The sequence below is a fragment of the Chaetodon trifascialis genome, chromosome 15 (assembly GCF_039877785.1).
Source record: "Chaetodon trifascialis isolate fChaTrf1 chromosome 15, fChaTrf1.hap1, whole genome shotgun sequence".
Classification (NCBI taxonomy): domain Eukaryota; kingdom Metazoa; phylum Chordata; class Actinopteri; order Chaetodontiformes; family Chaetodontidae; genus Chaetodon; species Chaetodon trifascialis.
In genome coordinates, this window is record NC_092070.1 from 16,698,610 (window position 1) to 16,723,467 (window position 24,858).

At 42.3% G+C, this 24,858-nt stretch overlaps 4 protein-coding genes across 5 annotated transcripts; 1 reads left to right on the forward strand and 3 right to left on the reverse strand.

Annotated features, from left to right (window-relative positions):
- Positions 1-28: 28 nt before the first annotated feature.
- btbd17b (BTB (POZ) domain containing 17b) lies at positions 29-16,141 on the reverse strand. Of its 2 annotated transcripts, none has more exons than XM_070981744.1 (3): positions 16,054-16,141; positions 2,186-2,471; positions 29-1,866 (listed from the first exon to the last, which is right to left on the reverse strand). In XM_070981744.1, exons 2-3 carry the CDS (start codon positions 2,464-2,466, stop codon positions 792-794), a joined length of 1,356 nt encoding a protein of 451 aa, XP_070837845.1. In that variant the 5' UTR covers positions 2,467-2,471; positions 16,054-16,141; the 3' UTR covers positions 29-791. The 2 variants fall into 2 exon arrangements, with proteins under 2 accessions (XP_070837845.1, XP_070837844.1); XM_070981743.1 differs by lacking the exon at positions 16,054-16,141 and adding an exon at positions 3,938-4,201.
- LOC139343473 (G-protein coupled receptor family C group 5 member C-like) lies at positions 9,358-13,487 on the forward strand. The gene is made up of 3 exons (XM_070981152.1): positions 9,358-10,372; positions 12,474-12,577; positions 12,660-13,487. Exons 1-3 carry the CDS (start codon positions 9,385-9,387, stop codon positions 12,756-12,758), a joined length of 1,191 nt encoding a protein of 396 aa, XP_070837253.1. The 5' UTR covers positions 9,358-9,384; the 3' UTR covers positions 12,759-13,487.
- Positions 14,309-18,640, reverse strand: ccdc137 (coiled-coil domain containing 137). The gene is made up of 6 exons (XM_070981746.1): positions 18,439-18,640; positions 18,082-18,224; positions 17,760-17,985; positions 17,549-17,631; positions 16,530-16,609; positions 14,309-16,433 (listed from the first exon to the last, which is right to left on the reverse strand). Exons 1-6 carry the CDS (start codon positions 18,531-18,533, stop codon positions 16,233-16,235), a joined length of 828 nt encoding a protein of 275 aa, XP_070837847.1. The 5' UTR covers positions 18,534-18,640; the 3' UTR covers positions 14,309-16,232.
- Positions 18,641-21,926: 3,286 nt separating this feature from the next.
- Positions 21,927-23,585, reverse strand: tspan10 (tetraspanin 10). Its single transcript, XM_070981773.1, has 3 exons — positions 23,405-23,585; positions 22,691-23,268; positions 21,927-22,564 (listed from the first exon to the last, which is right to left on the reverse strand). Exons 1-3 carry the CDS (start codon positions 23,492-23,494, stop codon positions 22,252-22,254), a joined length of 981 nt encoding a protein of 326 aa, XP_070837874.1. The 5' UTR covers positions 23,495-23,585; the 3' UTR covers positions 21,927-22,251.
- Positions 23,586-24,858: the final 1,273 nt, after the last annotated feature.

Sequence of the window (24,858 nt, forward strand, 5' to 3'; positions counted from 1 at the left end):
TCATAAATATTACACCACATTAAATTTCGCTTTGTTAAGTTTAAGTTTATTTTTTCTAAACAAGACCGCCACAGACAGATGATTTTTTTTTAATGTTTTTGTCTTTTATTAATGTATCAGGATGAAAACCACATACTGGTGTTGTGTTTTTAAAAGGCTAGATAAAATGCATGTGTAACAATAAATAAGAAAAAAAAAAACTTGCAAATCCTGCAATTAACCTACATTATACAAAGGAACACTGATAATGGGATTGCACTTTATGCATTTTAGTATGTAAACAACAAACAAGTACATAAGTGTATGTCACAGGATATAAATGACATGAACTAAAAATCTATATGTGACCAGAGAAATGCATAAAATTAATAGCAAGAACATCTCATTTTAAAGCAAAACTTCTACTGTACTTATGCAAACAACATTAACCATCACATAGATTTAATAAATTCAAGGAACAAACGGCCAGACTATAAAATACCTGAACAAATACAGTACAATGAAGTGTTTTCTTTTTCTTAGCATGATTGAATGAAATACTAAAAAACCCACCATCGTTATTGTGATAATCACTGCTGAGCTGTTAAATTGTGAGTCTTTCATTTTATCAAGCACCTCCTTCCTAAATAGTTGGAAGACAACAAAATGCACGAACTACTCGACAATGGAGATGTCTCAGACCTGATGCATACACGTGTGCCGTGATATGAGTTTACTCTGGAATATGTGCATGTGACTGTGTGGGTGGAGGGTGGAAGGTCGATGATGGGGACTATGCCAAGTTCCTGTTTTTACTTCCTGGCAACAAGGAGGGTATGATAGAGAGGTTTTATTACAATGTGCAGATAGAGGGAGCTGTCAATTAGATACTCTGATGCACGGCGCTGCAGGTCAGCATCCAGCAGGAAATCCCCAGCCTCCTCTGTACTTTGGTGGAAGTTGTAGACATGGCGAACCACCACTTTTCCTTGCTGTCTTGCCATCACTATCACCGTCTTCTGGAAACTCACACCGGCGAAGTCTGGGCTAGAAGTGGCTGGTGTCACAATGATGCGAGGTCGACCTCCATCTGTGCGTGTAGGCTGCATGGCGCCCAGCTCAGTATAGGTTGACCTGGCGCTGAGCGGGAGCCAGCGAGGGGAGAACAGGGCGTTCCAGGTTACTCTCTTACTGGAGTCGTGGCCGCTTGGCCCCAGCTGGGTCTGGAAGCTGAAACTGCGGTCATCACGGGTGGGGTTATTGATGACCCAAGGGGAACCCCAGGAGGAGGACAGGTAGTTACGGGGAGTGAAAATACTGCAGTTGACATCAAAGTACTTGGCCAGTTGGATTGGTGAGGCAGAGTGAAATTGGAAAGCTAGATAGAGTAGATCGCGGATGGACTCGTAATACTTCAGCATGAGGGGGGATTGCTTCTGAAGACGGAAGAGGTGCTGAGGGGGGATCATTCCATATCGAACAGCCTTTAGGGCACTTTCCACTGTTGTACTGACGGGCTGGTTCTGGCTAATCCAGGCCTCCAGGGCCTCGTAGAGCTCTAGCTCAGTTTGCAGAATGAGGTCAGAGCGCTGGAGCAAGGAGAGGAGCAGGTCTTCACTGATGGAGCCCCATTCTCCGCTCTGCAGCACAGAGGATAGGTTCCAGGACAGGTACTGCAGGCAGCTGTCCCTCAGGGCCATGTCCCCAATTTGTAGCGCATAATTGTACCAGCCAACCACATGGCCTGTGGGCGAATCACTAGACAGATGTTGGGTCATATATTGGGTCAGACCCTGTTGCAAGCCCCACACATGGTACTTGCTGGCCAGCTTGTGCAGGGAAATGGCCTGATCTAGCCGCACTGAGATGTCACCGCAGTACAGATACCTGCAACAGTAAATAAAGACAGTAAAGCATGCTATATTTCAAAGCTTGTTTTCTCTCCTCACATCTGAGTCACTCAGTAAACCCACACTGTCCGATTTTCTGTGAGCCCAAAGCAGTAGGTGTAATTTTAGAATATTTCACAAGATGGAGCATCTCACTCCTCCAAAGGAGAGAGGCAAAATGGTGTGTGAAGACCTATAACTTCACGCTTGTGGAAAATACAACAGCATCTACATTTAGCTCCACAGTTTCATGAATGGTTACAGCTGATTGAATCTGATTGATTCTGACAAATGATTACAGCCGGAGTCACCCTCACCTGACAAACTTGTCAAAGACAGCTGCACACTCGGGCGTCTCCCTCAAAACCACAGCGCTGTTATTGCGGCTGAGCAGCAGTTCCTCAAACACGTCACTCTGCATTGTGAGAACCAGGCTGTGGGCCTGGATCACCTTCACCTCGTCCGTGTTGATGGTCTGCACCCGGAGGGTGACATCACTGCTGTTCCCCATGGCCAGCAGGGCCTCCATACGCTGCACCAAGCTCATGGAGTGATTCAGCACCGTGGCCCCGTTGTCTAATGCTACCTCCTGCTTCATGGGAGCTGTGGGAAAAATAGTGCGAGGAGGTGGATTAGCGGCACTTAACAAAAAAAAGCAAAATCATCACTAAAATGCAGGAGAAATTGCCATGGAGTAGCAATAACTTCACCACTGTATCAGCTTTTTGTGAGATTGTTGTCATTCATTCTCTGAATTCAGATAGTCTCTCACATGGTTTTTTATGTTCTATTTTCATCACTGTAATTTGCACCAACCTGACTCTACTTCTCAGCAGAATTCATGTCAATTTGTTCTACAACTTAAATCAGATTTGACTCTGCAGAAACTGGAAAAGCGCTCCCAAACTCTTCAACTAAACCACAACTGTGTCAGGGAGAAAGCGAACTTGCACATCCTTCTGTTCTATTGGTTTCAGTGAATAGAGAAAGAGAGCAACAAGCCAGGTGGCTGACTCAGAAAACCTCCAGCACCAGGTGCTCAGAAAAGAGTTTGCGGCACCATTGCAGATGGCTGCTTCTATGGACCCTCTTGTGCGTAAGTACAAGTGCCACATACTGGGGAATCACACATGAAAGACTCAGCATGACAAGCTACTGTTTCCATTCTGCTCTGCCACAGCCATCACCCCCTATTACTGGGGGTTTAATGAGACACAGGGGGAGCACACTTGGCTCCCTGGAATGCCTCACAGTCTTCATATCTTTACCACAATCAAGCTCCCCCCACTTCAAAGTAACCTTTTTCTAATTAGCCACCCAGCACCCAGAGCCAGCTGAATGCAGTGGAGCGCGTTATGAGAAATGAAGCGTAGCCAATTCAAAAATCACCAAATTCTTTATATATGGGGAAACAGTGCATTCGATCTGTTACATAATTCACTTTTTTGCTCTGATTCTGGGAGAAAAAAACATTCGAGAAATTCAATTCAAAGTAGACCAAAAAAAGTTATGAATAAAGAATGTTTCAGCGTCTCTTCTGCTCATGCTGAGAAGGGTTGAAAACATTGAATAAAACATTATAAACACAGTCCCTAAATATAGGATTAGGTGCGCACGAGGAATTTCAAACAAAATCTAATCTGACAGCGCCAGAATGTGGCCTTCAATAGCTTCGGTCAAAATCAGCCAAAGTCACATCGTCTTTTAAGGAGTACGAAAAGCCTTGCCTCAGTGCTTGTAGTGTACTATATTACTGAGCCGGCAAAAAGCCAGGCAGCAAATGGACTTGCCTGTCTTCCTCTGCACCCAGCAGACAGATAGATGAGGACAGGATGAGTAGAATAGATAAATACCCATCCTCTGCCCTGAGGCTGAGCATGAACCACACATTCATGCTGTGCCCTACTATCCTCTGACAGCACGGGGGAAGCTGGGTTGAAATAGAACAATACGGCTTCTCTTGCAATGTTGGATATTAAAAAAAAAAAAGAAAAAAGAAAAAAAAGATGCTAAAGTGATATGACCCTTTAAAAGCAAACAATCCAAACTGATGCCATTTGTTATCTTACCTCCTCTAACTGTGACAGAGTGGAAGTGGATTAATAGAAGCAGGGTGCCCACATAGACCCGGGCAGGGATCCCTTGTTCACATGAGCGTACCATTTCTTCTCCCTGCCTCTCTTTCCTTTGTCCTTTCCCCCTCTCTTCCTCACTCTGTGCCTTCTCCTGACTCTTCTTCTTGCTGCTGTGCCTTTGTCGCGTGCGCGCAGAAAGGTGTGTTGCCCCGTGTGTGCCGCCCGGCTCCCTGTCCCACACTCTTTATGTAGGACGCTGGCCTTTCCCAGCGCATCTCGCAACCCCACGGGCTCCATTGATTGGTGGAATCTGGCAGGGGCGTTGCTATAGCGACAGCTTTGATTTTGAATTTCTCCCTTTTGGATGTTACATGGCATTGATCAGCGGCACCGGGCCAGCCAAGGACTCAGCTTAATGGTTTTGTTTTTTGTTTTTTTTTTAGTTTGAAAGTCAGGGGAGTTTGGCACTATTAACAATCAATATTAACACAGTTTCATGTTCTAATGGCACTCAGAACGCAGCAAATCTCTGGACTGCAAATAAATTGTTTATGATATCTAAATAAAGTATAATCGGTGCCATATAATTAGTGAATTAATTACAGTAGGTTGCCACTGAGACTATCCGCCAAAAGTAAATGAGGTACTAATATGTGTGTCCAACTGCAGTCAATCAAATTTCATAATCCATTTTGTTGGACGGTTTTGCAGCTGAGAGCAATTATTTCTCTCGTGGCATGTTAATCTCACTAATGGGGGGATAATTTTATTAGTACTGGGTCTGCTCATCAATCTAAGGCAAACTCTGTTTATCAGATTCAACTGCCAATCAGGACTTCATGCAGGCACATTACTGCTATTACAATAAATGTATTTTATCCATATAAAATAAGCTCTTATTAATGTCACCATGCAAGATCATCTTCAACTATTTTCAGGTGCAGCTGTTGCATCACAAACCTTATGCAGGGAAGAGGATTTGATGCATGTGCGTGATTCAAGTTTTAGCTGGACATGGAGTTAATGGTCTGCAGCTTGTGAGGAACATACTGTGATAATCAATACAAAATGTTACAACAACTCAATGTGAGCTTATGACACGAGAGAACCACACATCCTATTATAATATACAAGGTGAAATGGCAGCAATGACAACACGTGGTTCTGATCATGACCTCCGGGCTCACAGATATGTTTACAGTGCCATTTATCTTTATTTATCCCTCAGTTAGCATTGATCTGACAGTCAGAGATGGGTCAGTCAATACTGAGATCCCTCTTAAAATCTTCCCAAAAGGATAAGCTCGGTATTAAAAAATCATTGCAACCGACTAGGCCATTAGTCCAATCGCAATATTTATACTGACATGCTGCAAGGTGACAAATGCCTTTAAAATAGCTCCAAATCCACGGTACCCAGCACAGAGACAGACAAGGAGAGACATCATTTCAGAGGGAATTGGGTTGTGGCGAAGCCCCGAGGGCTGCCAGGCTGCAGTAAAAATGCAGGAGAAGAGATGTCCTGCGAGACCCCAACCTGAGCCACTGCTATGAATAACCTGACAGGTTCTCAGAGGACAGCGGTGCTGATGAGGTGCCCTAATGAAGCCTACTGCAACAAACTGGGCGAGACAACAAAGACGTATGTGGTAGCATCTTCTATTTATTTGCCTGTCTGTGGGCTGATACAGATGCACACAAATAAGATTCCTTAAGCAGGGAACCTGTACAAATGCAAACAGTGAGATGTGTGTCAACACATTGGTTTACTTGGTGTTATAACACTGTTTTCTATATATATGTGGCTTACAGCTTAAAGTATAGCTGCATACTAAAACACAATACGGACAACTGTTTTTGAGCTACACCTTGCAAACAGAATAAACCAAAAGCCCTCTTTATGCATCTGAAAAGAGCGTGCCCTTCATTATGGTGACATTGCTTTCTCCTTTGAGATCAGCTCCTATTAAGAATCTCCTCACATGACCACAATGCAAAGGGGCACATCGACAAGCTGCTGGGCTCGTAAGAGCACCCCTCGGGACGAGATCCATTGAGGGATCGATGCACTGCAGGGGGCTCCATCACGCAGTATAAACAGTATGTTTAGTACAGGCTGAATGCCAGAGTTAGCTTCAGCAAGGTGTCCTGGATGACCTTACTCTTCTGCTGAAGGGAGGGGGTGCGCTGGCTAATCAGGTCTCCGAAAGATGACACAAATGGCTTTTGATGTAAAGAAGCATTTTGCATGTTGAATGCTTCATGTGTCCATTGAACAAAAAGAACAAAAGACAAATAAAACACATAGAAAACAAAGTACAAATATGGCAAAAACTGTGCTCTGTTGTCTTACACCAATATTTTCAGGCATCTGCTGAACTGAGCTACTTAGGCAGTAAATTCAGTTTAGCAATCACATTATTAGGCCCATTTGACTTCTTTGTCTTTTTCTTAACTGCAAGATTTACAACCAAACAAGGGCAAGAGATGATGGGGGAAGAGCTGTGATTTTAAATATTCACACAGTCAAAGAAATCAGTGTAAATAAATATCTCCAAAATACTCCTCCGGGGACTAAATACTGCTGTTGTATTCTTATAGTCTCTGTATCTCTGTATGTGATAATTTGTCACCATGACAAGCAGTCAACAGTGCAAAAAGACAAAAACAAAAAAACAACCCAGGCACAATAACGAAAAGCATATCTGATGGACTGTTATTTCAGCAAGTTTCAGGTGAGCCATTACTGAAAGAAAAAAAAAAAAAAGGAATAGTTCTCAATTTTACTCAATGGAGACAATGTAAAAGCATACAATCAATGGCACAGATCAATGTTCCTATTAATCAAATGGCCGTTAAGTGGCCTGGCCTACAACAGATCAATACAAATCTCTATTTTGTTGTGCAATCCGATGTGATGTAACACAGGAGCTCATCTCTCTTGTAACAATATTTTCCACCAGGTGGCTCTTCAAACTGGGAGCCGTCTCCCATCTGATGTTGACTGTTCTGAAGGCTCCTTGCAGACAGAAAGTACACTCATTAGCTTTCTCAGCTGCCTGTTTGTGCCTATTTACTGTGTGAAGTATTCATTTAATCATTGAGTGTGTGCTAATTGGCATGTATTGTATTGTATGTATTGGAGTTTAATTATTTCCTAATTAAACTGTTTCTGGGCCTTTTTCTCTATTAAACTGAACGTAAGCCACCAGAATAAACTGCTGTATGTGCAGCAGCTGATTACTTAATAAGAAATCACCTTTAAAAACTGTGGTGAACTGTAAGTACATATATTTATTCAAGTACAGACTTAAGTAGAAATTAGAGGCACTTGTACTTTATTGTATTTCCTCTATATGTATGTTTGTCTGACAGCTTTACTTAAGTTTTCAGATTCCAATTTTTCATACCCTTCCTGTCTGGTGGAAACCACGTATCTCCAAATTTGGTGATTCTGACTGCGAATGTTTCTGATAAACTGAAGTCTTAATATTCGTTAATGGGTTTGAGAAAATTCTTCCACTTCTTAAGATAAACATTGTAAAAACCCCTCTTGGATTTGCTGGAAAATGCACTGACACAAAGGACGTGGGATGAGGATCTCACAGAATATGATGCATGGCCGTAGATTAAACAACCCAACAGCATATAAAGTAGTTTAATCTCCAAAGCAGTAAAATGCAACCTACACATGAATGCAGCAGAAATATGAATCCAGAAACATCATAAATAATAGTAAAATACTGAAAGAGACAACTTTTCTTGTGAATTTCCCTTGGGGATGAATAAAGTATCTATCTATCTATCTATCTATCTATCTATCTATCTATCTATCTATCTATCTATCTATCTATCTATCTATCTATCTATCTATCTATCTATCTATCTATCTATCTATCTATCTATCTATCTATCTATCTATCTATTCTGTATGATAAGTACGTTTCATGCTGAAGTAACTTTAGGTGATATCCTAAAACTTTGATTTAGACTACAGGGGTTCAACTTTTACTTGAAAACTTCTTCCACCGGTGCCCAAAACTGATCTAATCACTAAACCTGTGAAAGCCACTAATCATCAATAATCAGCGCGTTTGAAACCGAAGTGTCAAACAGGTCACAGCTCAGACCATGCTGCGTAGCCGGTGTATACAAGTGGAAGTGTGTCGATGAGTGGTCCCTTTGTTTGGATCTAAGCCGCCTGAAACAAATAAGCAGGCTGGGTACCTAATCTCAAAGAATATGCAAAGCTGCGAGCACACCAAAGAGGTCGTCTAACGAGACAGAGCGCTCAGAAAAAGTGTCACAAGAAGAAGTGCGCTGCTTTGATGCGACTGCCGGTGACTCCATTAGAACATGCTTTAACAGCAGCAGAGCAGGAGTGGACAGATGGAGGACCGTCCGTGAGTCCGCGGATCCTTTAGGTCAACTTTTTCAGCGCTCACAAATCTGTCCATCATCTGCAAGGAGCCTGAGAATAGTCGAGGAAATTATAGCAGTAAGATATATTTCGAGCAAGGCAACGTTTTAGCGTTTCTGAGGTGGGTTATCCTCACCTGAGTGAATCTACCGGAGTCACCTGTTGGAGCGGCGTCGTCAGTCCAGGTAAGAAGTCAAGACTCAAAATTAGTCTAATATTCCCCTAATTCAAAGCATTGTGTTGCCGTATACTTAGAGCTGTGCTTAAATGAACATTATCATCATGATTATTTCCCAGGATCCGTAAATGCGCCATTGTAAAAATTATTAGTTAACATTAGCCAAATTGTACATTTTTCATGATTTTTCATCTCAACCTATACAGAAACACTTGATATTTCAATTTAATGCAAAAAACTTCAATCTCTGCTAATTTTGGAGATACGTGGTTTCCACTGGATGGTGATAACATCCTTCCATTGTTTTATATTGTTTGTTGCACGAGGAAAATGTAAATGTGACAAGTGGGAAATAATTACAATTAAAGTTGAATACAAAACAAATCAAAGTGTAATTGACCACTGATGACACCAGTATAACTGGTGGGAATACTGGGAAATGCTCATTACGTCTCCTGTTAAAATGGTAAAATGATGCCTCTGTGTGCAGATAGCATAACAAGGCCTGACTGAGTTGTGATTAAAACATGACTGTGTTATAATTAAAGATGGGAAACACAATATGTTGGATCCTTTAGAGGCTCAAATGAATTTATTTCAATGGGCAGCAATTTCAGTATAACATGTGGACGGTCCTGTTCATTTGCTGTGCTGCGACACAGTAATAGTCTTTGGAAACATCTTTTGTTGCCATACATGCAAAGTCAGTAGTTGGTCTTTGCATTCCTGTTTAGTAAACAGGGATGCAAATATTATACTTTGTAGCTATGGTATTTGCATGCATGTTGAAATAACCAGGTTGTTTTTGTGTTGCAGCATTTTTTTTGAACCTGCAGTGAAGCCATGGCCAGTGCTCCAAAAGGATGCGGTCCTAGTATCAACTCCATATATTACAACCTGTGCGACCTGACTACAGTGTGGGGGGTCGTGGTGGAGGCCATTGCTGCTGCTGGTGTGGCAGCTTCCTTCGTTCTGTTCATCATCCTCATGGCCTCATTACCCTTTGTGACAGACAAGAAGAGGAAGGCTATGGTGGCCCTGCAGGCTGGCATTCTAATCTTTACTCTGGGATTGTTTGGACTCACTTTTGCCTTCATCGTGGGTCGCTACTCCACCAGCTGTGCTGCACGGAGGTTCCTCTTTGGAGTATTGTTCTCAGGCTGTCTAGCCTGCCTGGTGATGCATGGGTTGTGGCTCGCCCTGCTTCAGCGGCGAGGCCGGGGGCCCAGGAGCTGGATGTTATGCGTGGGAGCTCTGGGTCTGTGGTTGGTCGAGGTGATCATCAATGCTGAGTGGCTTATCATCACTGTGGTCAGGAGCCCACCCGGAGGCGTCAATGTCCCCGACGTGTCCTGCAGCATTGCGAACCAGGACTTTGTGATGTCTCTGATCTATGTGATGGTCCTGCTGCTGGCTGTGCTGCTAGTGCCTGTTCCCACGCTGACACACAAGCACAAGCAGTGGCGGCGAGATGGAGCTATCATCCTGTTCACTGGGCTCTTCACCTTGGTTATCTGGGTAGTTTGGATCATCATGTACCTCCATGGGAACAGAGTGGCTGGAAATCACAGCTGGGATGATCCCACTTTGGCTGTAGCTGTGGTGTCAAATGCCTGGGTGTTCCTTTGCTTCTACACCATCCCAGAAATCTGCTTGCTGACCAAGGAGGACCCAGACCAGGAGCAGCCCCATGACGGAGATCACGTTTATCCCGCCAGGAGCATGGTTTACGACAACATCCTCAAGGAGCCGGAGCCACCCCAACACATCACCCCAACACAACACGTGTACATGGAGAATAAAGCCTTCTGTATGGACGAGCCTCCAGCAGGTACGGCATGACACGTCACAGTCTGACATTAATCTTGTATGAACAATGTCTCATTATGTGTAGATGGCCGCTGAATCATCAGAATCAAAAATGAATCAGCAAACGGCTCTCCACTTAAATGATTTAGTCATGCACTAAGCACAGGTGAGCTACACGATAGAACGAACAATGTAGCTAATAGGAAGAACCTTTAATCTGTTGCTGCCTCTTGTGCCAAAGGAAATATTGTGAAATACAGTATACATATTTCTGATTTTTGAAAAAGCAGCAACCCTTTCACTGCTATTTGACATTTATTAGTCTCTATGAAGCAGGTATAATCATGAAAGAGGAGGATAACAAAATGTTCACTGTGATTATTTTACAGTATAACCATCAGTGTTCATATCACCTCAGACATAAACAGAAAAAAACGACACATTTTGAATGTCCCCAGTTTCTGTCGTTAAATGTGCTACAGGCAACACCTTTCTATATTTGGTTATGTTTTGTCTCTTTGCATGTGTTTTCTTTAGCTGCAGAGCCTTGGGCTTAGTTTAGGCTTCCTGTGTGATTAGTCCATGTGCATTGACAAAAAGTCACCAAGGAATCTGCCACTCCAATCTCCAATCAACAGAAAGAAAAATATCACACACCTGAAAAACAAATATTCACAAAGAATGAGCCAAAAACACAAATGATGACAGTAATATGAACTATGAATGAATCTAAACAGCATCCAGGGCAGGGGGAGGGGATTGTTGTGTGTAGCTCTGTGTGTCTATTGTGCCGTACCGGGTGGCGCCTGACATGCAAAAAACAAATAAATTCAGTGGAATGCCCTTTCTTTTCTGGAAAATGATAATCAGACAAAGTGATAGTTGCATTGTAACACAGACATGCTTCAGTGCTTACCCGCCCAACACATCAGGTCGACGGACAGAGAATGGCGTCTAGTAGCGCCCACGGGAATCTACTTATAGGATAAAACCAAATATGTGCCATGCAGGAACTGTGCCTTTTTGACACATCTTTTAATGTTTGTATCAACAATCATGTGCCGTCCTCAGCTCTTCTGCTGTGCGGTGTCCCTCAGAGATCGATCCTTGGACCAATCCTTTTTTCATTGTTCATGCTTTCTCTAGGTCATTTGTTCAGCTGCTTTCAAGGCGTGTCATATCACTACTATGCCAATGACACTCAGATTTATTTCTCTGATCAACTGAGAATGGATGTCTCTTAATTTCCTCCACTTAAATACTGACAAAATCTTTTAATAGGTCCTGATAATTTTTCCTCTGCAGTTGATCAGTTTATTGGTCCATGTCACTCAAATATCAATGTAGGTATCTTGTGTTCTACAGATCTTTGACTTTTGATTCACACTTTTATTTTGTCCCATCTAGTTTACTGAAATTCCCTCTACACGTGTCTCAGAGAAGCTGCTCTGAACAGTCTATAGTTAATTCAGAATGCAGCTGCCAGACGATGAACTAAAACTAGTCCTCAGTCCCTCATTGCCTCCGTTCTGACTTCCCTCCATTAGCTTCCTGTGAAATTCACAATAAACTACAAGATCCTGTTGACGACTTATAAGACTCTGCTTGCAGGTGATCTTTGCCATTTTAATCCAAACTCCCTATCTATCAGATTTGCTGCTGAATCTTTTAAAGAGCTTCTGAAAACTTGCCTTTAAAGGAAAGCCTTTTTATAGATCTCCACCCGTCTGTTTTGGTTAATTTTCATCTGCTCTGTCTTTCATTGAGCTTTTTCATTGTATTTTTATCTTATTTGTTTATTCATTTCTATTTTCCATATGTGTGAAGCACTTTGTAGCTGTGTTTTACAAAGTGCTATATAAATAAAGCTTTACTTACTTAGATCAGGACTGATGAAGCAAATATTGAGTCACTGAAATGGTCAGTTTGAGTAAATGTCTGTTGCTACAGAGACTGTTGTCCACGTCCTCTTTAAACAATGGCAGATGTCTTCAATGTGTGTTGTTTCTGTTTTTCATAGTCGCTTTAATGTGGAACTTGTACCAAAAATACAAAGTAATGGAAAGGCCAACGACCATCACAAAAAGCTATTCTTAATTTCCTCTCTGCCTTTTCTTTGCCAGTACCAACAAAGCCCACGTCTCCATATGCTGCTTACAATGGTCAGCTACGAAGCTGCGTGTACCAGCCCACTGAAATAGCGCTGATTGCCAAAAATCTGACAAAGGTGAGCGTGTACACAACATCCGACACGCACAGAGCATCTCCTCATCAGTTACATCTGAATTAATCACTTTTTTTTCCCACAGATGGAACAAGACTCGATGATCCCAAGAGCCAGAGCCCCATCTTTGAATCCAGGAAGCTGCAGCTCCCTGCCTCGTTCACCCGAGTCCTTATCCGACTAAGGACAGTCACACGGCAGTGCGAGTCAAGTCACCTGCACGCTGAAATAAATCTCCGGCAGGGGTTTGTTGTACCCACACAGTTCCTAGCTTGTTCTGTACACACAAGAGCTGAGTGTCATAAATCTAAGATTAGAAAGACAATATTGGAAATGTGCATTTTATGAACGCTAACGTATACATAGCCAAAATTATTTTCATATGGAAAGTTGTGCCTCATCTCCTCTATTACATTTCCATTCTTACTTTATGACGTCTGGCTTCCTCAACCTTTTTTCTTTCAGTGACAAACCAGCTTTGCTCATTTGTAGCTTCACACGTTGGACTGCTCAAAAAGTCAGTAGAGAAAGAGTGGCATCAGTGCAAGTCTATCGGAAGAATTCACTTCACCTTCTAGCTGAGAGAAAGACCAAAAACTCTTCTGCCTCTGCTTTTTATATTACTATAAAATCTAAATGGAACAAAGTATGAAATTTCCAGGTGACTATTGATTAGCTACAGAAAGGTCAACAGTCTATAATTTAACTGTTGCATGTTAGTTTCTATTCACAAACAATGAACGTTATTGTGCTCTCACCATTATGTTTTGCTTATCACAAATCTGCTGACTGTAATCTGTCGTAAAACATAGTATTCAGACTTCCTCTGAAAGCCATATGATTCTGTAGTGTCTAAACAAATGTAATGTTATGTGAAGGTACAAATTCTAACTTATTAAACCTATAAAGGTTGGATGCTGTGTGGCTGTTGGATGTTTGGATCGGGACAGGAAGAGGAGGCTGATGAGGCATAATGCAAGAGGAAGTGTCACAAAGATCACCATGTACACGGCACAGAGCACTTATTTGCATATGGTGGCTTGATAACGTTTAACAGTTTTCACCTGGGGCTCCGCGCAGGGATTGGCTCTCACACTGCGTATGGGCTTACAACGCTGAACCAGGCTTTAATCTATTTTAAGGTGGCGCTGAGAGAGATAATGTGGGAATGTTACACCTCCCTGGAGTAAAATCTGACAATAAGTCCATTTAATTCTCATTCCTAGATTGAATATAAGTCTTAGAGCCACTGAGTGGATGCATTTACATTTTGAGTTTAGGCATTACAATGAGATTTGATTTAAAAAAAGCAAATATGGGGACTAATGTGATTAAAGTACTGACGGTACAGGCTTTTGAAATAAACATTACACATTCAAAACATTATCATGAAGGGACAAATTAGCATGGGTAACTGCTGTGACTTCGCGCTCTTCCATTTCTCTACAGGGAGAGGAACAATTATTCCAATATAATTTTTCACACACACACACACACACACACACACACACACACACACACACACACACACACACACACACACACACACACACACACACACACACACACACACACACTTTAAGGGCTTCAGAGTGAGCTGTGGCTGCCTAGCAGCAGGCTGAGTAGGCTCTCTCTCAATTACTCCCACCATCCTGTACTGTCAGCAGCCACGAGTACTTGCTCAGAGAGGAAATTGCTCACCAACTGGAAATCAGACAGATCAGAAAGGAGAACATGTGTGCAAATGTTGAGATTTTATTCTGCAATGCCTCGTGATTGCACCCTTTGATTGCCTGTGTGTGGATTCGACGTGCAGATAGGCAGTGCAGTCTTTTCAGACAGCCTCATGGTGACCGCAACAGGATGCATCCAAATTCAAAAACAAAACAGATCATTCAGACATTTGATACAATGTTTTCTTTGCATTTCCAACATCCACCTCTTTACTTAGTAGTTGAAGCAGTAGTGTCTAATCTCACTGAAGCGGTCAGAGCTCGATTAATGAGCATCGCTGCAGGCTTTCCCAGAGGAGCCTTAGCTGTACTTAACTCATGCATCTCATAAAAGGGAAACTGGAGTGAGCTCCTACAGTATAAATAAGGCCTTTATTTAAATTGTATCATCGACAGTGACTTCAGCTAATATCAAAAACAGCATCTTTCTCTGACAGGCAGCAACTGCAAACCCCCTGACAGCATGAATAGCTGTCTTGTGCACATGGACACGGTTGGTTACATGACCAGTGATGGTTGAGCTCCACACTCAAGGGAGTCAGTCCTACCAATCACAAGCAGCTGTCCCCACTTAATGCATTTCCTTGTCACTGTGACAACCCTTAGTGGACAAACACAGACGGAAAAAACAAATAAAAAGCTGATCGAGCAGGAATGACTGTGAACCCACAGACAGACAACAGGGATTCAGTATTAATAGGTCTCAGCATGTGGTGATATTACTCAGAAGATCCCTCTTACAAAAACTATTGGAAATATCAATGTTTGCTTTAAGATCTTGGATGCTTTGAAAGATGAAGCTGTCAAGCAAAACATCTCTGAATTTGTACAGTTTGTCCCAGAGGTCAATATTTAAACAAAGGCCTTGTTCATGAGGGTAAACCTTTTAAGGATTACAAAAGTAAATAGCCGTGCCAGGCTCTAATAAGTGCTCGGCATTTAAAAAGGCTGATGTGATTTATTTGTCGCAGGATTCAGGCTCTCAGAGAGGAACAAAATGAAACAAGGTACACAGAAGTTTATATATTTAATTTCACAATATATTTGTAAATGTATTCTTGTGATCTCCAAAGAAAATCATCCGATGAAAGCTCCACAACAGCTTCGGCGCTGAGGAATGAACACTGAACCCTCATCTTTTTAAACCAATGCGGATGAGAGGTCCTTAAAGAACTTAAGACAGAAAGTGGGAATTTGAACAAATCTGCAACAACTGGGCAAACTTCATCATGTGATACGATCAAAGCTCCAGAGCAGCTACTAAACAGGCCTCATGGTGAGACTGTTTGATTGGCTTAATTCTGTTACATTTTATAATAAATATATAAATTGGGCTCATTTCCAAAAGTACAAAACGAGCCGGTCCATGTGTTCTGTCAGCTCCACATACAAACATTATGAAACCAGCTTTCTACTTGAGGACTGCCATCTAGTGGACCCACAGCACACAATCAAAGGTGTATCACTGCCTTGAGATAGAGCACAACCTCAATGATGTTAATGTCTACCATATCATAAATGACATCATAGTGGTAACCTGAAGATGCAAATAATTGCACCAGTGTAAACACAGGTGAACACAGTCACAAAGGTGAGAAATCAACAGAAGGCAGCTGTCTGGATGTGCTGTCAGGGGTGATCAGTTTGTCTTTGTCATGAGACATTTAAAACAGGCTTTTTTGTTTGAATGTCCTGTTCTCTTGTGAGTTAAACATGTGATACTGAAAGTGGCAGGTGACTACTTACCTCACACTGTGGCCAGTTTCCCTGACACTCCGCTACATCGTGCTAAGCTCCTGTGGTGGCGTATCAGATCCAGAGTTACATAACACGCACAGTCTGCTGATGGTTATCTTACGATCTGTCTTGGCCTCTGAAAGTCTGAACGCTGCAGCCGGGGATTTGTAATTCTTTAAAGTAAAACATCACTGAATGTTCTTGAGTTTTTCCAGATCGGCAGTCCTGGCCTCGTGCTGCTGCTGTTTCTGTTTCTTAAGACGACGGTAGGCCTCCACCGCTCGCTGCCTCTCCTCCTCCATCATTCTCTGTCGGGCCATGGACGGCTTGGTTGTGGAGCTCACGGTGTGGCCCAGGAGGGAGTTGAGAAGCAGCTCCTTGGATCCTTTCTATATGATGGAGGGAGAGGAGGAAAACACTGTTAACTTCTCACTCACTCATTAAGATCACCAACAGAACGTATGATTAACTGCACAGCAGGTTACCTGAGACTTGACCTGAGCTTTCTTGGGTTTGGCACTCAAAGACGGTGGGGCCATTGCAACTTCACCAAAGGGAACATTATCTAGAAAAACAAAAACCCATTGTATCAGTTCACAAAGTTTTAAATCTCACTCTGCTTTGACAATTTTATCCGCATCTACACATAGTAATTCTCAAGTTATCAAGGCAGCATTAATGTGCTTTGGCTATTTCGGGAGCAGCAGAAGAAGTGATAAACACAACACATATATCCTGCTATTTAGTTGTTATTAAACATGTGTTAGCCAACAGTGTGATGTGCACATCCAAAAGACACAAAGAAACATTAGCATTCATTTGGAGTTGTGTTTGTTCTGGTCTCCACCAAGTTTCATGGTAAATAACTGGCACCGTAGCTGCTAAGGACGTTCAGACTGCCAGCCCAAATCCGTTGAGATGAAGTTCAGACAGAAAAAAACCCCACAAGTAATGTGATTTTTGCAAATGTGATTCCAATCAGATGTTTACAGATGTGTCTCAGTCCGGATGCTCTGGCCGGTTCTCATGAAAGTAACTCAGAGCGGCTGAGCAGAATCCAACACAGCAATATGTGCCAGTTCTGCACCACGACTTAATATCGTGATTGTTTGAAGGGCGAGATGGTGGAAAGCCGTGTGACCAGCACCCGTTGTTACTGACGCCTGCTTTGGTACCACAGCAACCCATGCAGGTAGGCTGGGAATGTCTAGACATACAAATCTGAGGTTATCACTTGCAAACAGCAGTGTGGACAGCCTGTCTTAAATTTGATTTGAGAAACAAATCTGATTTGCCTGCAGTGTGAACAAAGCCTAAATTTTCAACTATGTTCACGAGCTAGCTGTGAATTTCAACTCTTTGGCAATGTGCAGGTAGCAAACTGTGGGTTTCTGGGAGCTTTTTTTTTTTTTTTTTTGCTGAAAACTAAGTTGGTGTGATTTCAGGGTCATACACAATCATTAGCAATATTTAAAGGTCAAAGCTGCAGTGTTTTGTCACTGACCTACAAACATTTCTTTCTCCATCTTGGCCTCCTGTCTGTCCAGCTTCTTCTGCTGAAGTCTCTGTAATCTCATTTTATCATGCCTGTAGCAAGACAGCAAAGATCAAATAAATTAGGACATATATCACCTGGGAATGAGAGTGACTGACTCCACTGGCCCACCTTTGATGGGCGTCCCATATCACACAGAAGACAGGATCTGTGTACTCACTCTTTCTTCTTCTCAGACTTGCTCTGGTCTGCGGGCCTCTCTTGTTTGTCTGCGTCCAGCTCAGGCTTTCTGTCCACTTGGTTATTGGTGAGAAAGAGGACGTGTCTTGTCTCGTTGTCCATGCGCCGCAGGTATGCTTTCTCGCTCTCTGCCTTTCTCCTCCTGAAATGTGGCACAGGTATGTCTCCGCTGGAGGAATCCTCTGGTTTGCTTTTATGGAAAATGACTAAAGAGACGGAAACAAATCATCACAGACTATAAACAAAACGATGACTGTTTAACAAATGTGCATAAACAAAGTATGACAAAGCTTTCTACTCACCTTCTTTTAGCTTTTTAGACTTCAAGGGTCCCGTTTTCATTCTTTCCTTGCTCTTCATTATCTCTCGGAGCCTAAACGGGATGTCTTTGAGGTGGTCTGGTTTGACTTTCTTCTGTTTTCCATCTCGTTTGAGCTTCTTATCACTGAAGTTTAGACACAGCAGAGTCCACACAGCATGAAGGAAGAAGCGGAGTAAAGATTAGCTTCTGAAACGTGTTCTCACTTAGATACAAGCTTACAGTTTACAAATTGTATCTCATTTTGATAGATCGCAACAAGTGTAGAGAGCTAATAGCAGCTAGCTGCTGTAAGCTAGCTAGCTTGCTAGCAGTTTTTCTGTTAGCTTCCTTGCGTTACCTTTGATGTTTTCCGGTCTTTCCCGCTTGTTTCCCTGTCTCGTTAGTTTTGCTCTTCTTATTTTTCCCCATGTTGCTGCAGTTTACTTCATACATGGGAAAATTTCCTAAAAAAACAATGGCACATGTGAAACAGCGTGTGTAGCCTTTAACCTACGAACTTCAACCTCAAGCGACAGGTAGGGAGGAAGTGAGGAGGTCTCACTCTTTGGCTTCTTTCGGGTACCGTTTCCACTTCTCTTGGAGCTTTCAGGAACACGTCACTCTCCTCAGTTGGTTGAGTTTAGCTGGGTTTTTAAGAGATCTATATACAGCGGATTTTATTGAATAGAAATTAAATTAATTACTATGTCCATAATATCTAAAATATACGCCTTTGTCCACACCAATTTAACAGATAAGACAGAAACGCCGGATGGAATCAGTTCATCTATTCAGAGTGATACAGCACTTTAACAGACGATCTTTGCTGGAAATGTCATGCTTATTGGCTAAACGAACCGCTGGTACTTTCATCTACCACCACCAGATGGTGCTGTTATTTTATTTTGCTAATATCTACTGCTGCAATGACGATATTGAATTTATAGTACAGATGAAGTACAGTTCATTTGACTGGACTTTATAATCAATTATCCAAAGCAGCTCTAACTGATATTGACTGCTTAAGATTGTCACATCATGCGCCACACATAAAATAATAAACAAATAAACAAAATATTATCTACAAACAAATAAACAAGTAAAAGTCCTATAGTTCAGTTAATCTCTCCAGTAAATTATTGTGTTAATAAAGCCAGATATGAAAATTTGGGTGTTGTTATTTATTTATTTATTTTTTATTATTATTATTTATTATTATAGGAGTAACATGGAGTAAGTCAGTCAATGTAGTAATACCACAGCATAAAAATACTCTGTTCCAAGAGAATAAATGATTAATGGGTTCATCCACAATAAATCTACAGCTAGTTGTAGCTCATTCAGCATTTTGTCTCGGCGTTTCAGACATGTGGCGTGCAGTGTGCCGTTCATGTTTCATGCAGCATACACACTACATGGTTTTCAGGGTGTGTGGAGGATTAAATGATATCAGCACAGGAAGTGAGAGTATGTGGAACAGATTTTCAGAGAAGAGCTGCTGTAAACCATCAGGCGAATGGACCAGGTGTGTGCTTATGTGTGTGCTGGGGGGATTTTCAGGGGGTCATAATGCAACTCAATCTGAGAGGCTGCTGATGAAAGGAGAATGCTGTAGCTGTTCATGCATGTATGTTCTTGGCTGCAGACTTTGCATATCGTAGGTGGTGATACTGAAGATCATGGCGTATTCTGAGAAATTACCACAACTCCCCTCACGCATTACATCACTTTTTATGACGTTCTCACTGTCCCATTACAGTTGTAACAACATGACTTTGGATGTGGCCAAACCTGAAGCCAAGATCGGCAATAAAGCTCCCCTCAGAGCCATCGGCCCTGAATCCGGCCCACCCAGGTTCAAACAGCAGAGCAGCCGCCAGTTCAGGAGCAAGCCTCCCAAGAGGAGCATGACTGGGGAGGCATTTCTTCAGTAAATCGTCACAAGTGTCATCTAAAAAGTTTGTTTTTACCTGCAGTAAAGCGTTCTGTCTTCTTTAGCTTTGGAGAGGAGATCCCAGGATTGGAAGGGTTAGGCACTGATAAGCAGAAGTACCAGTTGGGCCACTGCACCACAAAACAAGAACACACAAACTACACAACTTTTCTTTTTTGTAACTCACTCTTTGTTCTTTCTCTTTCAGACATCACTGTAATCTGTCCATGGGAGGCGTATAGCCACCTGCACGAACTGACTCAGTATGGCATCATCTGAGTCTTTTTGCTGAGAAATTATTTCTATGCAGTGTCTACTAAAGGGAACTGATGTGGTTCAGCAACTGGAATTTAAACCACAAAAATCTGGATGTTCGATCATGGCTTTTTTAAATGGTTAAAGGTGGGATTATCTCTTTAAACAGACACCTGCTTATGAATGTGGAATCTGCAGACAAGGGCCAAGATTTTTGGTATACGAAGTGTTGCACTGACCAATCATGTTTGAGCAGGCTTTGGTTGTGTGCAGGTAAACATTCTGTGTGGAAAGCAAAAGAGGCAGAACACACAGTGAAATGCAATCTTAGAACCCATCTATCTGTCGTCTGACAATGATTTAGCTTTTAGTTAGCTGTTTTATATTTGCCTTCATTCATATGCAGATATCTGTTTATGTTGATTAGCCGAAATGGCGTTCAAGTCTCAAGTTGCTAATCAGACTGTAAACAACGACCAGCACACGGAAGAGGAAGTCTTTTTTCGGATATCTGAAGCACCAAAACATTGGCCTGGCTCCCAGAGGCTAAATCATTTCAGATGATAGCCGATGGGATGTGGGAGTGAAGGTGGGATGAATCATTCTGGAGAAAGATTGCCAATATTGCCGTTTCTCCTTCGTCACAATGTGATTAGCGATGTTAGCATACCAGATTGACCGTCCCTCTCGCTCCCTCCATCGCCTCCCCCCGTTCCCTTGTCCTTTGCATGAGCATGAACGCCATATGTTCCTGTTTGGCTCGAATAGTGTTGTGTGGCTAATGGTGTAAAGTGACAGAGCCGGGGCTGTGTATGAAAGCTGGATTTTTTTCAGCACACACAGAGAGCAGACCGCTGGCAAACTCTGGGGAGATATTTGTTCAATATCTTCCTCCGGATGACTCACCACACCTTCAACCACAAACTAAAGAACTAATATGGAGACCTGAAAAAATGTCGGCATATTATGGAAACTGTTTTTTTGCCGAAGTTCTTGTACATTTAATCTATTTTCATAAGACTTTCAAGCTTCCATTTTAATGTCCACCACACACCATTGCTGAATGTGTCCTCGTGTCATTGCCATTGGCTGCAGTGCGGGCTGGAACTGAAAGCTTGGTTTCTGGCCTCAAAGAGCTTCTACACAACTGGAAACTGCATATTTGCTCAAACTCTGAATAAAGTTTGGATTTTTAAATCGGTTTCAAACATTTCTTGTTTTAGCCAAACTTGTGTGTTACTAAACCATGTTCCTGAGTGTACACATTACAAAATTCCCATTATAATGCTTTATTTGTCCCTTTCCAGCAAAGAGTCGCATACGTGAACCATAAAATAATCAGAAGAGTGAAATAATTCAGGAATTTAGCATGCTCAATGAATTTCCATGAATTTAGCATGCTATGTCCTGTGCTGAACCTTAAACAGTTTGACATCTTGCTAAGTTAGAGTAAAGGAATGATACCACTCATGCATACATGATAAATATGAAGCTACTGCTAGCAACCAGTTAGCTTAGCTTAGCCCAAAGAAAAAAACGGGGTTAAACAGCTAGCCTGGATCTTTCCAAAGATAACAAAATTGTAATTAAAAAAACCCCTGCAAATTATTTGGTTTTATGGGGGTTCTGCTATTTGAGGAACAATTTCAGGTGTATAAGGCACATATTGTGACTTCAGAGTTAAGCAAGGCATCACCGGCCTCGTACTTAAATGTTAAATAGAATCAAAACATTGAGTTTTGCCATGTGAATAGTGCACTTTGCTCTGTCACCTTCACATTTTATGTTGGAATTTGTGTCCTTAGAATTAGCAATTTTCCATTTCCACTGGCCAAACAGGCACAGTCATCTTAGTCTTTTCAATGAAGCTGAGTGAAGACTTTTGGAGGTACAGTCAGTTTACTGCAGGTGACAAAGAAGGTGGAAATCCAATAGCATTTAGCACTCTTTAAATATCAGCATACAATATACAGTGTTCATCAATCAGTGTTGTATGTAAACCTTATGCCACTGGATGCTTTCCAACAGTCGTGTAGTGATGAGCAGAGTCAGAATCTGGACCCCCAGTACAACAATTGCAACAGTCACTATCACGCTTTCGTGCTGCTCGATCCAGCGAGAGATTCCCCCAAGACAGCCGCCCAGGAAGATCACGCTCTGAGCAGTGAACTCATCCAGCAGCTGGGCTCCTAAACCACACTGAGAGTTCCACACTGTGCCGTTCTCCAAAGGGTCCACACAGCATGTGGCAGGGACCCCGCAGGCCAGCACTCCTGGAGCTGAGCAGTTGTAATATCTGAGGAGAGAAAAAAATATCCAGTGACACTCTTATCAGCACATTTACTTTTCTGAGGCATTCCTATATAACAGGTCATGATGTACTTTTTCATAAATACATGCATGTTAGTCACCCTCGACTCACATGTTGATCTCCCAGTCACGGTAGTCATCTGCCCCACAGCACTGCAGATTTGACTGAATCTCGTCCGTGATGAACCTCAGATCCAGGTCATCCTGGTAGCGCACCATGGCAGCTAACATCCCTGACCGCAGGTAGCTTCCAATCTGATCTTGTTCACTGTAGGCCAAGATGGCGGCCAGTACCTGGGCTGTAATGAGCACCAGCACCACAGCAGAGAACAGCTTCAGTAAGAAGCAGTTCTCTCTTAAGGCGCCCACACAGCCCGACAGGCAGAGCATAGTCAGCACAGAGCCCATGGCCACAAGTATCAGCATTGGATCAGTGCCGATGCTGCCGATCTTCTCCTGAGCAAAAGACTCTTTACTGATGAGACCCCACATCCCCAGACCCAGAATCACCAGGGCCAGAACTGTGAACATCAGATTGCACAGGAACAGGAAGTATTTTAGGAAATAGTCCATCATAGAATATCTGTAGTGGGGTCTGACCCGTGTGAATACAGGGCTGTTGTTGTCCTGTCCACTGTTATGTCCACTGACATGGCTGAGCTCCTCACCGTCCTTTTTTGCAGAGCCTACCTTTGGACACACAGGAATGCAACTAAATAGAGTTTTTAGAACCAATGCTGCATCAAATGTTAAAGCACAATTCACTCAACACAGAGAGGCACTCAAAATTCAGGAACAAAAAAGAGGTTCAAGAGTGACCCCTTACCTTTGGTATGAGTGGACTGGTCTCATTCTGCGTGGTGACCGTCCTCGACCATGGCAGTGAAATCCTTTTCATCGCCAAATATCTCCTCATGTTGTCCGACTCCGGGAGACGGTTGCCCCTGTGCTTTTATCTGGTCAGAACGACCAAAGCTGAAGTGGAACATAGGGTGAGTGTTTGCTACAGTATGAACAGAGGAGCATGTGAGCTGAGTAACCATGCAGCGTTTAGCCTCTGGCTGCTTTCTTCATCATGTGAGAGTCACAGTGAGGGGATTACAGCTATCAGAGCGCGTACGACAGACTCTCACACACAAGAGTAGGACTCTCGGTGGTAATGCTCCTGCAACTGTTTGGTAACTGCCCAAAATGCCACAACTTCTACACTTTTGCAGCTTAATTAGAGTAACAGTTTAACTAACTGTCTAACAACTACGCATAAACAGACACACACAGAGATAAATCATAGTTTTACTGCCTTTGCTTTGACCAGCTGCACATTTTAACCAATTTTGCAACCATAAACACCAATTTGGTGCAAATAGGTTAGATTAGTAATATTTTCTACCCTAACTACCCATATATATCATAGTATTTACAGACACTGCCTTTACCTCCTTAAAAGTTCTTCAATGCAGATTCAATGCAACATCAGAAAAATGTGTCCCAAACTGTTAAAATGTGTTTTTTTCTTCGTTTCAATGCTCAAATTGTTAAGGTGCTGAGAAGGACAGACCAGCTGGTCCCGGTTTTATGAAGCGGACTTTATTTGGCCAGTTGGACTATAAGACAACCAATCAAAGTTTCCACCAACCATCTCAACAGAGCTAAGAAAGCCCAGACTGTTCTGGTGCACGTATGATGATGCACATAAAACAGATATCCCGTAATGAGCGTCGGTGCATGCACAGAAACCTAAAGGGATTTAACACGTCTCTGCATGATGAGCTAATCTGCTTGGTCGATCCATCTCACGGCTGCAGCTTTGATTCATGGCAGTGAAAGAAGCTGATCCAAGCTTGTTAATGTTGCATATTACAGGCTCCTGCTTGGCTTTCACTCTGTTTTAGCAGAAACAAAAATCACCATGCAACACTCTCCCACATTGTGTTGTTACTTTGCTGCTCGCCTGTATTTCTTTACCATTTACAGAGGCCTCATGGCCGATACATAAACATCACGTAAAACCTTTCAAAATAAAAGGGTTTCTCATAATCTCTCAAGGAAATGAGAGTGGACCAAATATTCCCAAAAGGTAGATTTTATTGCAGAGTTGTTTATTGGACTGCAGGAGCTCATATTGTTTAATAATAACAAAATGTATGTCGTTAATTCAGATACAGTTAACAATAGTACTAACATGCAATCAATAACCTTACTGACAACGCTAAATAATATAAATATATTATGCATATGAGGATTATTCCCTCTGAAGAACATGTGTTAGATTATACCCAA